Source organism: Anser brachyrhynchus, assembly GCF_964034855.1.
Source record: "Anser brachyrhynchus genome assembly, chromosome: 2".
NCBI lineage: Eukaryota > Metazoa > Chordata > Aves > Anseriformes > Anatidae > Anser > Anser brachyrhynchus.
Genome location: NC_137695.1, coordinates 72,743,508 through 72,755,800, shown reverse-complemented (window position 1 = coordinate 72,755,800; position 12,293 = coordinate 72,743,508). Strand labels below are relative to the sequence as shown.

At 38.5% G+C, this 12,293-nt stretch overlaps 1 protein-coding gene across 3 annotated transcripts in view; it reads left to right on the top strand.

Annotated features, from left to right (window-relative positions):
• The window catches only part of MYO10 (myosin X), a 552,927-nt gene that overhangs the window by 453,792 nt on the left and 86,842 nt on the right, over positions 1-12,293 (top strand). For all 3 annotated transcript variants that reach the window (XM_080580154.1, XM_080580153.1, XM_080580152.1), the window contains exon 3: positions 3,784-3,942. In XM_080580154.1, coding sequence (XP_080436280.1) covers positions 3,832-3,942 — 111 coding nt within the window. In that variant the 5' untranslated portion in view covers positions 3,784-3,831. The remainder of the gene's footprint in view (positions 1-3,783; positions 3,943-12,293) is intronic.

The window sequence follows — 12,293 nt, the reverse complement described above, 5'->3', positions numbered from 1 at the left end:
AAACTAGACCGGTGTGTTTTGTTTTCACACTTTGAGCGTGACCATATTTTTAATGTTCATTCAAATATTCTTGTACTCAACTGTCTATTCAATCTGTTTTATTTTTTTCTCTAGAGAAAGAAACCTGACTTGGCAGCACGTGATTACTTTCTTTCAGTCACATTTACCTTCTTCAAGGCTGATACTAAATGGTGTTCCTCTAGCCCTCAGGTGTGGTTCTCCTTTCAGCAAGCTGTTAATATTTGGCCATGTGATAGCTATAGTTTATGTTATTTTAGAGCCCCGGAGCACCTGTTACAGTGTTGTTTTTTTTTCCGTGTCATCCTGGGGCCCTGGAAGCATTTGTCCCTTGGGTTTTCAGGTGGCATTCTGAAAGCATTTGAGTCCATTTTTGGTGTGTTCATCACAGCAGTAGTAAGGCATGGTAAGGACAGTTGGGCAGCTGTGAAGTGTTGTTCTCCTTTCCCATTGAGATACTCTTTACTATTTAGCTGGATTCATTATTTCATCTTGTATTTCTTGAGTTTGTTTCTTCTGTTGCTGCTCTTTGCGCTGCTCCCTCCTATCTCAACCTCTAATTTTCACTTCCATGGTAACTTCGAGAGCTCTCATTTTCCATGCTCTCTTACGGTTTAATTTATAGTTTTCCATGTATTCAGCATGTTTGTTATCTTGGTCCATTTATATCTTGAGAGGAAAGAAGTTTTTGCTGAATTCTCATTTAGGTTTGTCTTAAATCTCATTCCAAGTTTCCTGCATGCTTTACTTGACCTTCCACAAATGTTGGCAAGATCTTGAGGATGGATGCTCTCGTGCTCTGCCAATGTGCTTTTTGTAAAGTTCAGGAGCCTACTTGGTCATCTTCCTTTTCTGCATGCTGACCCTGTAGAGTGGCTTTCAATTCCTATTTCCTGAGGATTTCATCTGCTGTAATATTTCACAATGTGACCTTTTAATTAGTAACGGTAAAGTTCAAGGCATCTTTTTCACGTACTTATCGTAATAAAGGCATGAGTCAGGATGAAAAAAAAAAGCAGGCCTTTCAGGGCTCAAGCAGCAGGGCTACCAAAAACCCCTTTGAAGGAAATAAAGTCTATGCATGTGATATTGCTGCCTTGTCTGCTGGCTCTGATCTTGTTAGACTTTGGTGAAATTTTACAGTGGAGCTGGGAAATCTTTAGGATACAGCAGCGGTGGGGAAGAGACCCTTGTTCCTTCTGGTCTGGGTGACAGCCACTATGACCAGCCAGCGTGTTTTCTAGTGGGTTAAAAAATACCTGAGTCAGCTCACAGAGACATTTCCTCATCCAAACAAGAAGACAATGTGTGGAAGAGCTGCAACTAGGAGAAAGACCAAGTTGAGCAAGAGAAAATAGTGTTTTTCAGTGACAAAGATGAATCTGTAAAGACCACCATCAATAGTTCTGCCACTCACAGGTCAATTGTCATGTTGTTTTTTCTTAGTGCATTTTTATTAATTCCTTATGTTAATGATTTTGCTTAGTGATGAATGGTGTACTCTGCATACCCTATTAACCTATGCATCACATATCAAAGAATAGAAATCACAAACATGAATATTGTCCTCCTAGAAATGATGCTTATTTCTTTTTCATGTTCACATGACCTACACTCACAGGACATGCCATCCCCTTTTCGTTTTCAGTTCTCCTACTGAGTATATCTTTCTGATTTAATTCTGTGCTGATATGTGCCTCTGTTAGGTTGCTTACTTTTCTCAGATTTGCTCTGCTTAAATCCCCTGCTCCCCGTATTCCAGCTTTAAGATATTATTTGTTCTGCAGTATAACCTTTGTTTTTTCACCATGGTTCTTCCAACTTGGAGCTGCAGTTTGTTACTCTTGAAAAGTAATTATCTCTAATTCCAAATTGCTCTTTATGGTTAGTCTTGAGACTGCTAACATTTTTTTTTAGCTCCAAAGTTTTGCAGTCAATTGATTCTCTTCACAATTTGTTCAGTCTTGTAGATATCTAAACTGCCTGCCCCTGCATCATATAAAAGTTGCTGTTTTCTCTGTCCTGGCCAACACCTGCCCCGTACAAATACTTGTCATCTTGACAGTTGTTCACCACAAAATACTTCTTAGATCTCTAGATGTCCGTCTTTGCCTGCAGATAGGGGTTGTGTTTTGGATCCTCTGAATCTTAAAGAACTTTTTCTCATGGTTTATATGTCCCATTGCTGTTCACGCTGCCTTCCAGCATCTGTTAGAAATTCATTCCCTATGTCTTTTTTTTTTCTCCCAGCCTTTCCCCAGTATACTTTCTCATAGTCTGAATGACAGCTCTAACTGTTCTTTGGTCTGTGCCAACATATGGTACGTTCAGGCTGGGATATGATCTTAATAAACAGATTTCATCAGGCAATTCTCCGCAGTCAGCTGGTGGGTTATCCTATACAAAGCTTCAGTGTGAAGTCTGTTCTGTGTTCCTCCTGTTGCTTCTTCAATGTCTTTCTCACGTCTCAGCAAGACAGACAAAATCGTGCAGCAGCGAGTGGCAGGAATCTTTTTTCCTAAATGACATTCTGTGATGATATTGCTATCCTTGTTCCAGTCTTTCATTAGCAGGAGCATACGTATGTTTGCATTTGGAAAAATCTTTGGGTTTTCTTTTCATGAGCAGAACTGTTCTCTTCCACGCTGCTGCGTAATCCCCAGCCTGCACGGGCAGTCCTGTGGTGCTCAGGAAAAACTGGTCTGCTGCTTATTCCACTCCTTCAGTCAGTTTTATAAATATTATTTCAAAGGATTTTGAAAGGTTTGTCTTTTTTTTTTTAGTATTTCATGTTATTAAAATATTTGCATTAACCCTGTGCTTGACTTTCTTAGATTGCAATGGTTAGCAGGGACTAGTGTTGCCAAAGTAGCATTGGCTATGAGATGCAGACATATGTCTATAAGGATGAGTTGCCAAGATGTAAATTAAAAGGAAACTGGAAGCTGTATTCCTAAGCAATTGTTTTATGATCTTTAATGATGTCAGTATTCATAAAAGTTTGTTTCACTAGTTTGGGGATATGTACATCTTCTGAGCATACTTGTGATAGGGTATTTATCTTTTGTAAAATTATCATAAAACGCTTCTACTTAAATTATGACTTTTTTAGGGCTTTTACTGTCCATTTGGAGCAGGCTTTAGAAATTCATCATAACAGTGCATTACTTAGAAATTGGTCCATCCATTCATTTTGGAATATATGCTGCATGATGAACTTAGTTTGCTAATTACTTTTGGAAGAATGACCTAACCCAATAGCCATCCTGATCAGGACCTGAAACTGCATGGAAGCATTAAGTGAATTTCAGATGCAACGTACAAACACCAATAGCCTGTTTGGTCCATAACTTTTATTTGCTGTTTTGCAGTGTAAAATGTTCTTCCCCCAGCAATTTGAGTATGCTAAGTTGACTGTAAGGAATGGGGGATTGCGGGGGGGGGTAGTCTTGGATTTTGGGGGAATGATTATTTGCTTGGTTTATATATCTGTCTAAAACTAGATTCCATTTGCCCAGAAAAGACCTTTTAGTCCTCGGTGTATTTTCAGTAAGCGATATTTTCATATGACCCCTGTGCATGTATTTGAAGCTTTAATTATCATGAAAGAAGCCTTAGAAGAAGGTATGAATGGCAGGCTATTATATTTTGCAAGTCTGCATGCTTATGAACTGGATAGAGAGTATGAACGGGTATGAAAGCTCCTGTCTCAGATAAGAATTTTTGAATGTGTTCTCTGATAATTATTTCTTTTTACTCTTTCAGGTATTCACTTATAAACAGAGCACAATCACACACCAAAAAGTAACACCTATGCATCAGACGAGTGCAGAGAGTGTGGAAGACATGGCAGCACTAGTAGATCTTCATGAAGGCTCTATTATGCATAACTTATTCCAGCGATATCAGCAAGATAAAATCTATGTAAGTTTCTTCTAAAATTAAGAAAAATATCCCGAGGGAATGTTTTTGTCTGTGTAACTGCTATGTGTGTTTTTCTGTTCTATGGTATATCTGTTGCGAAGTTCTCCAGTTCTTTGTGTATATGCATGGAGTTGAAGCATGCCTTGTCTAGAGACTTATCAAAAACAGTAGAAGGAGAAGGCAGCTCAGGGCTGGCAAGGCAATCTATCACAAACCTCCAAAAACTGCTAGACTGCATGTCTGTACACTTCCATTGACAGGGTTGTGCAGGGGATTCTTGTTTTTTCTCTTCTCCTTTAGCCTCTCTGCTCCACGTGTATATGCTGTGTACATCACTGGAAGTGATGTCGCAGCCTTTAGACTGTGAATGCCTATTGGAGATCCAAGATTCAGTTCTGACCACCATAGCCCTTTTTATTACAATAGAAGGGGGAAGGTATTAAGATCCTGAGGACTGTACCGTTAAAGTAGAGGACCTGTGCTATTAAATACAGATAGAGTTTGGTGTGTGTGAGAACAGGCAGCTGTTTAGAAGTCTCAAAAACTAGGAGTTAGTCTACACAGAATTCTTCTTCTCAGCTCTGTAATTAATTTTTTTTTGTGATCAGATTTACCATCTCTTAAATATGTTTATTAGTCTTGGTCTGAATAGGTATTAATATTTCCTGAATCTGGTACTACACTTAATGTGAGAGAGGTACAGGGATTGCTGTTACAGGTTATGAAATGTCATTTTTCAGTTGTTGGGTGGTGGAGGTTGTTGTTGTTTTCAATAATGCTTACAGAACATAAATAATTCTTGTTTGGATAATCTTTATAGACCTTTGATTTGGCCATATACATGCTTTATTCCAAGATTCATCTATTAAGTTTGGCTTCTTTATTTTTTTGAAATGTGAATATGCCTTAATGTAAGGATTTCCCTGTACTTAGAAATTTCTTTATAATAAAAAGCAAGAAAGGGTACAAGGAAATTATGTCCTTTGTAATTTACCTTAAAGGGGCTTGAGAATCCTAAGTGACAGTTAGAAACCTAAATGTTGAGGTGGTTCTCTTTACAAAAGTCTTTATTATATTTTTTTCTAGAACCAAATGAACTATTTTGCTTTATAGAAAAAAACAGTAAACAAAAAATAAGCAGCATATGCGAGCAATTGCATGTGCAGGAACTTGGTAAGAGTTTAGTTTTCCACTGATATTATTAGATTAGATGTTAACACTTGGTGCAAGTCAAAAAAAAAAAAAAAAAGATTCCTGAGCAACTACATGTACTCATGTGGGACGTGGATGTCAACCTTTCCCCCTTTTACAGAGTGTGAGTAAAGGAGGTGATTTCTTGAAGAGGCGAAGAATATCTTTGTTCTGAAGACACGTCTTAGTTTATTTCCTAGCTTGTCAAGGCAAGTTTAGGATATTTCGATACTTGGTACTCAGTGTAGTGTAGATTTCTAGACAAACAGGTTTGTGCGCTGTTAGCGATGACAGATCTTCAGTTGCTGCTGAATACCCATGGTCCTTTCAGTTTTGCTAATTCTACTTTTTTGATGCAACTCACCTGAAAACTAATTGAATAAAGGTGATTGGAACAAAAAAAAAAGTGTGTTTTGAAACGCAAATGTAAGAGTCTCTGTTGTCTGGTATATGTAACCAGGGATGAGAATGAGAATCGTCTTCTCTCTCCTCATTGGTATCCCACTCTTGCTATGCCAATGGCAATGCATTAGCAGGACAGGCTTCCAGGAACAGAATCCCTGAGAAAAGCAGATTAAATAGCTTGCACTTTCTGAAAACTTTATAGGTGTATGCATGTGTGTTTTAAGAGGAGATATTGTCAGATGAAACTGCAAAACAAACAGTGTCTTTCCAAGCCAGAATCTCTTACCTGTAGTGAGCTGTTTAACGATAATTTGATGTATGTTTTATTTTTTTTAAAGAGAGTAAGAGAGACTGAAAGGTGACTTTACCTCTGTTAAACACATACTTGCAGCTGAAGAAATGAATCTCTTGGTCATTCTTTTTTGGGACTAGACCAGTTCTTGTACAGGACAGTGAAACCCATTGGAGTTTGTGGCAGGAACAAAAAACTTGCCAGATTATACAGGTGCCTCTTTTATTCCCTCCCAAAAGTCCTCTGCTGTGGCTAGTAAAAGCTTTGTCAGTGTAGTGCGCACAGTGAGTCTTCTATCTGTCAGCACCTTGGTTGTATCTGTCCTTTGTGCAGTAGGGATAAATCAGGAGGGCATGTGCCCCACTGCACTTTGAGTTGAGGGGCTAGTCATCCACGTGGAATACTTCTCTCCATTGCTGAATAAAAAAGCAAAAGAAAATTGCCATGTCCTGGCTTTTAGATTACAGATGCTTGTCATTGTTTGTCATTGTGTCCCTGTTTACTTCAGCTCTGCTCACCTCCTTGCCCACCTCCTGAGTGGAAATGTACTTTTTAGCTTTCTCTGAGTTCTTTGCTTGCAGTATTACAAACATATTAGTGTGGTTCTTGAGTTTAGCAGATTTTTCTTTTTTTCTTTTTTTTTGTGGCAATAAGACTGGGAAGCGCCTTTGTACACAAAATGAGGAATGCACTTAATTAGGATATGAGTTTGGGTGCTTGCTTTTTCTCACAAACTGGAAAAAAAATGGTATGAAGTGAAATATACTAAATTGTGGTGTAAAGTATATATAACTTTAGAAATACAGAAGAAACAATTTAAGAGAAATTTAAACAGTTGCTTTCCCAGGAAGACATATTTATGCAGGTCTTCCCCTGTTAAGTTGTGTGTTTGTATTTGATGAAGTGTTTATCCAGCAATGAGCACTTCAATAAATATCTTCAGATGTTTGAGTTCAGTTTACTTTTCCTTTACTTAATAACATTTTTGTTTCTCCATCTCACTTAATCATACCCTTATTCCTAAACTTCTCTCTATTTCCTAATTAATACTATAAAAGATATTTGCAGTAGATGCCAAAGATTGTCAAACATGTCAGAGACTTTCTTTGCTGCTGTTAACAACTCCAGCTATAAAGGTCAGCATAGGATTTTATGTATTTCTTCCTTTTGGGGGGGGGGGGGGGGGGTTGGGTGTGTTGATTTGACATACAGACTGTGTTCATAGCGTAAATGATGCCTGGCACTGTACTTAATGAGCTGAGGCACCTAGCTGAATCTATATTGTTAGTGAGATGAATGACAAAATTTGTTCTGATCCATATGCAACCATCTTTTTGTATCAGCATCAAATCTGTCAACATCTAATTGTGATACTTTCTGTTTGTATTTCTGTAGGAGAAAAAAGTGCATGCTTTCCCTTTTTAGTATGTGAAAAGCATGGGCTGTACATGCCGTTGCTAGATTCCTCAAAGCCGGCTCCTGTCTGGTATTTTTTTCATGTTTCTTGATTAATGCTACTTTTATCGAAGAGCTTGGTTCTGGGCTGCCACTGGAAAGGGGCAGGAAAGGTCCCAGTGATGGGATGCGGGAGGGGTTCTTGTTGCTACTCCCTTCCCCATTTTGCTTAACAAGAACAGCTTGACATGGGAGGTCCAGCTTTCTGACAAGGTTTAACACCTGTGTTTGAATTCTCAGATTAGCTTGCATGCCAGGTTGGTGTGTGGAAAAATATAGAAAGACAAACACCAGTGCTAAAACTGGAAGGTGCCCACACTGGAAAATGGAGCCTTTTGTGAAGGCGAGTGAGGGATTTCATCGCTTCTGAAGCCAAGCCAGCAATGGGCACATGATGTGGAGAGGGGAAGTGCTGCGGCAGCCGTTCTTGTTGCCGTTCAAAGAAGGCTTGTTCCCAAAGCTGTTGATTCGGGTTTACTTTTAGTTAAATACACATCATGGAGGAGACTGGCTTAGTCTTGGAGAAGACACTGTAAACCGCATCATGAGCGAACTGTAGTATGGGACACACAAATTACAGTGTTCAAACTGGTTGCGGGAGGAGCTGCTGTTCCCTTGTCTCTGTGGCCAGTGGTTAGGTGCTGGTGCAGACAAGTGAATTTCAGAAGAGCAGGACAGAGGAGTAGAGAAGAGCTTTTGCTGAGGCAGAGGAGGACTGAAAATAACTGCAGTACGCATCATGCACTTCCCTACAGGGTTTCCAGTGCCAAATCAACCCTCTTTTGCCCGTGTTCAGGCAACAAACAAGTTCCAAAGCACTTTTCTTTGTTTTTTCTTGTTGAATTAAGCTCTGAAGTAGCTTAGTAAGACCTCTGAAGTGGCACTTCTTTGACAGGTGACATTTTGTTTAGGCCAGAATCGTGTCCGCGTGCCCAGAGGGGTGCGCTGGGCCCAGCAGCCAGAGGCCTCTTGGAGCAGGGAGAGGTGCCTCCTGCTTGTACAGCAGCTGAGTGGTGGCCAGGAGGGTGAGAGAACATAGCCTATTTTTGCTTGCTTTCAAATTAGGACTGCAGCTTGCCCACCAATAATCATAACCATCTGTTAGGTTTGTGTGTGTCTTTATAAAAAAAAAACTTCTGTACCAGCCACGTAGACATGTAATGTTATAGCAGCCACATCCACATCAGAGGAGGATGGTGGTAATTAGGAGCTCAGTGTTTGTGGCTGGCTTTCTTTGTCTCTTCAGCTGAAGCAACAAATATGGAATGCTCATTTATCTGTTCTTAAAATCAATGTATGAGTAAATGAATATACCTTTTAAAAATCTATTTATGCTTATTTGCTTTAGCAGCATATTCAGTCGTAGTTTGTTAAATCATCTAATTATTGCATGTTTATCTCCCTTGAAGTCATGAGGGTTCCCTGAGGGAACTAGTTGTTGTTTGTACAGTATTAATCGATAACCACTGTCGTGGTGGGTTTTTTTCCTCCAAATAATGTTTGCAGACTAAGACACTTCAGTATATAGGTCAGTTGCTGTCTGTGACTTGTTTGTCTAGGTTTTTGCATATTCTTTTTTTTTTCTGAGTAAAGAAAAACTCATTTCAGAAGCAGTGCAGTTGCTCTGTCAACAGTGCCATGTCAACAGGAAGCAGATGTCAGTGCATGTTTTTACAGGGAAAATCGCAAGGCACGTTGATATCTTGGTTAATTGAACAAAGTAAGAGAGAGGTAATTTCAGGAATCTGAAAGCACTCCTGTTTGGATGTCCTTACCATGGACACAAGTTTTAGGTAGAGGCAGACAAACAAAAGAAAATCAGTAAAAGACGGTAGCTCCAAAATGTTTTATTAGAAAGACAAAAATTGTCATGATTATGCAGAAGAACTTGGAAGCTGTAGAACCTGCAGAAAACTCGACCTTAAAAGAATGTGTATCAAGTACCTCTACAGCATGCTGACAGCCGAACAGCCTTGGTCTTTGGCCTACCATTATCTGTAATCCGAATAAGTGTGGGCCATTGGCAAAAGAAGAACAATGACAATTTAAGCCACCTGGTAATCTGGATTTCTGTCGCATTTTCAGTAATGCTGTCAAGTAACAAGTAAATTTTGAAAAGAGGCCAAAACATTTCCTTGCTTCCACATAAATCTTATTTACTATAAAACATATATATAAACGCTAGTATTGTACATATACATTTAGGCCAAATCCTTAGTTATTTCACTGGCTCTTAGAACAGCATTTATTATAGTCTTATCTGCAAACTAGCTGTAATTGCACAGTTTCTTTCTACACATATCTGATACTCTAGAGCAGTTCCAAGTAATCAGTTTGTAGGATCTGCTGTTTGGCCACTGAAGAAACTTCTGTTTATTTAAATGCTATACTTTACTGTAAATAAATTTAAAAGTCACGTTGATGAATCTGTGTTTTTCATACCTTCTGTTAAGGTGCCTCCTATACTACTGCAGAGAATGGGGATAATTGTCCCCACCAGCTCCTTTAGTGTAGGTGCACAGAATAGCTCAGTTGCTAAGATTGCATGAAAAATGCGTATATATATATAGCTACTTACCTCTATAATTAGCATGTTATGCTTACATCAGACAGTGTTTTCAAAATGTAGTTCAAAGTGAGTTCCTGTCTCCAAGCATTAATTACAGCTTCCATTTCACATCTGTTATTGGAGAGCAGTAGACAAAGATTTATGTAAACACAGCAGGCTTTTAATTGGAAATTTAGTGGAATCTATTTCTGGTGATCACTATTTCTAAAAGATGGTCAGTTAAATAGATCAAGATTTGTCTGCCAAAGACCAATTACTGTTATTTTGTTATTATTCTTTTTTAATCCATATTAGAGGAAGAATATAGCTGTAACGATATGAGTAAAGTAAACAAATGCCATTGGTTGGTTAACCAACTTTTCTTTTTTTTTTTAATTGCTCTTTACTGCTGAACTTGTGACGCTGCTAATAATAACAATAAAAAAAAGTTTACCTGAACTCACTACTGAAAACATTGGAGATTTTTAAGGTGCGTATGCTCAGATCTTAGCAAAAGTTTTGGTCTGAAATGTTGTGGTCAACATAATAAAAAGGGAGTTGCTCAGAAAGGTCTTTGTGATTGAGTAAGCTATCATGTATACAATGGCTACACAATTTGATTTTAGGTAAATTTCTTTTACAATTCGTAGCAGGTTAGTTAGCAGGTTGGGTTCTTGCTGATAACCTGCTATGTGTGTATGGTGCAATAGGGATATTACTGGCTGTCATCAACAGACTCTTTCAGTGAGGGAGGTGATGAGGAAGACAAAGTTCTGTTAAAATATCAAAAATCTTGCTTTTTGCCTGCTCTGTACCACTATTTTTCTTTCCATTTGGCTTGCTGGTAAAAGAATAAGTGATGCATGCAGGGTCAACAGGGTAAATTCCTGTTTATTTCCATGAGTTTTGAATGAGACCTAAGCCCTTTGTATTGAAAACTCCAAAGTAAAAATCTATCATCTTGTACAGACTTTAGCATTGGTGATGGTTTTGCTGATGTTTTCTTAGATTTGAAGGATTGCTTTTTGCGTTGGTTTCTCCACATCCTCATTGAATGTCACTGGTAACGATGTGAGCTGAGAAGAACAGAAAGCAGACCAACTTGCAGGTTTTCTGTGTTTTTTGTTTTTTAAACAATTGGACTGTAGATAGTGCTGGATACTTTTGCATGCACCTTTGTCTTGCTTGCAGGTAAGGTTGGTCTCCTTTCTTCAAGGTCTATTTACTCTCAAACATCCACAAAGGAGGGCAGGAATTTGAACTCTGAAACTTAAGCCACTTGTCTGTCACCAGCACGTGTTTTCTTAACATGAATTGGGCTTTGACTGTAAAGTGAGCTGCACAAAATTTACTGCTTGTGCTACACAGACCAAATGCCTTATTCCAGCAGTTTAAAACTAGAAGGGCTACAGATAAGCATTTTAAATTAAGAATTTTATAGCTGTTGTCAACCTGCTTAAGTGGACAGTTCATAGTGAGACTGTTGCTTCATTTGAAAAGATGTAATCCATTTCTCACAAGCAGTTTAAACTATTTCCTTTTGATGTCTGTCAACATTTCTTTTCAAACGCCAGTGGGATCTAGACATTCCCTTCAACAGATTTTTGGCTGCTAATACAGTTTGCCATCTTAGTGCTGATTTGTATACCCATGGCTCCTTGACAGTAGTTCAGTGCCATCCAACAAATTACCTGGAATTGACTTCATTTCAGTTACTCAGGCTTTTGGTTTCTATTTTCATGCTCTGTTAAAGCATGATTTCTGTTCTTTCTACTTGCCTCCTGAAAGAGCATTTTTTGTAGAAGAGGCCTTAAAATGCCTAAAGTGTGGAAGTTTCAAAAATCTGGATATCAGTACAGAATATACTTGCAGGCAGAACAAATCAGATCTTCAAAACTTTATATTAAAAATATTTCTGTGTTCTGGAGACACTGATTTTGGTGATATCGTTGACTAGAGTTTTTGTTTTCATTTGCATTTGTTTTCTCTGAAAAGCCCCTTTATCTTAGCAAGATTATTGATAGGAAAGAAGAACATTTTTTTTCCCTTGCTTGAGGGCTAATTAGACCTTCAGACAGCTTTGAAAAAATCATTTGAGCATTGTGCAATAACAAAGCAGGAAGAAGAACCAATGTGTGGCCACAGGCCATTTGAAATGAAGAGCCATGGGGTCTACATTCTTTGTGGGGCTTTCTCTGGTTTGAGCTAGTGTACTCATTAAAGCCAAGCTGTGAAATTGAGCAAACCTACAGTCACATTCTGTATTGTTGCACATGAAAATGTCAAAAAATCGATGTCTCATCCTGATTGATCACATTGTGTTTTTTTGTTTTTTTTTTTATTCAGGAGGTCACCTTCTCTCTTCACTTGGCCATGGAAGAGATTCTTCCATAAGAAGTAGACGTTTTATATAAAAAGTCTAGGCAGCAGGTCGCTGAAGATCATTATCCTGACATCTAG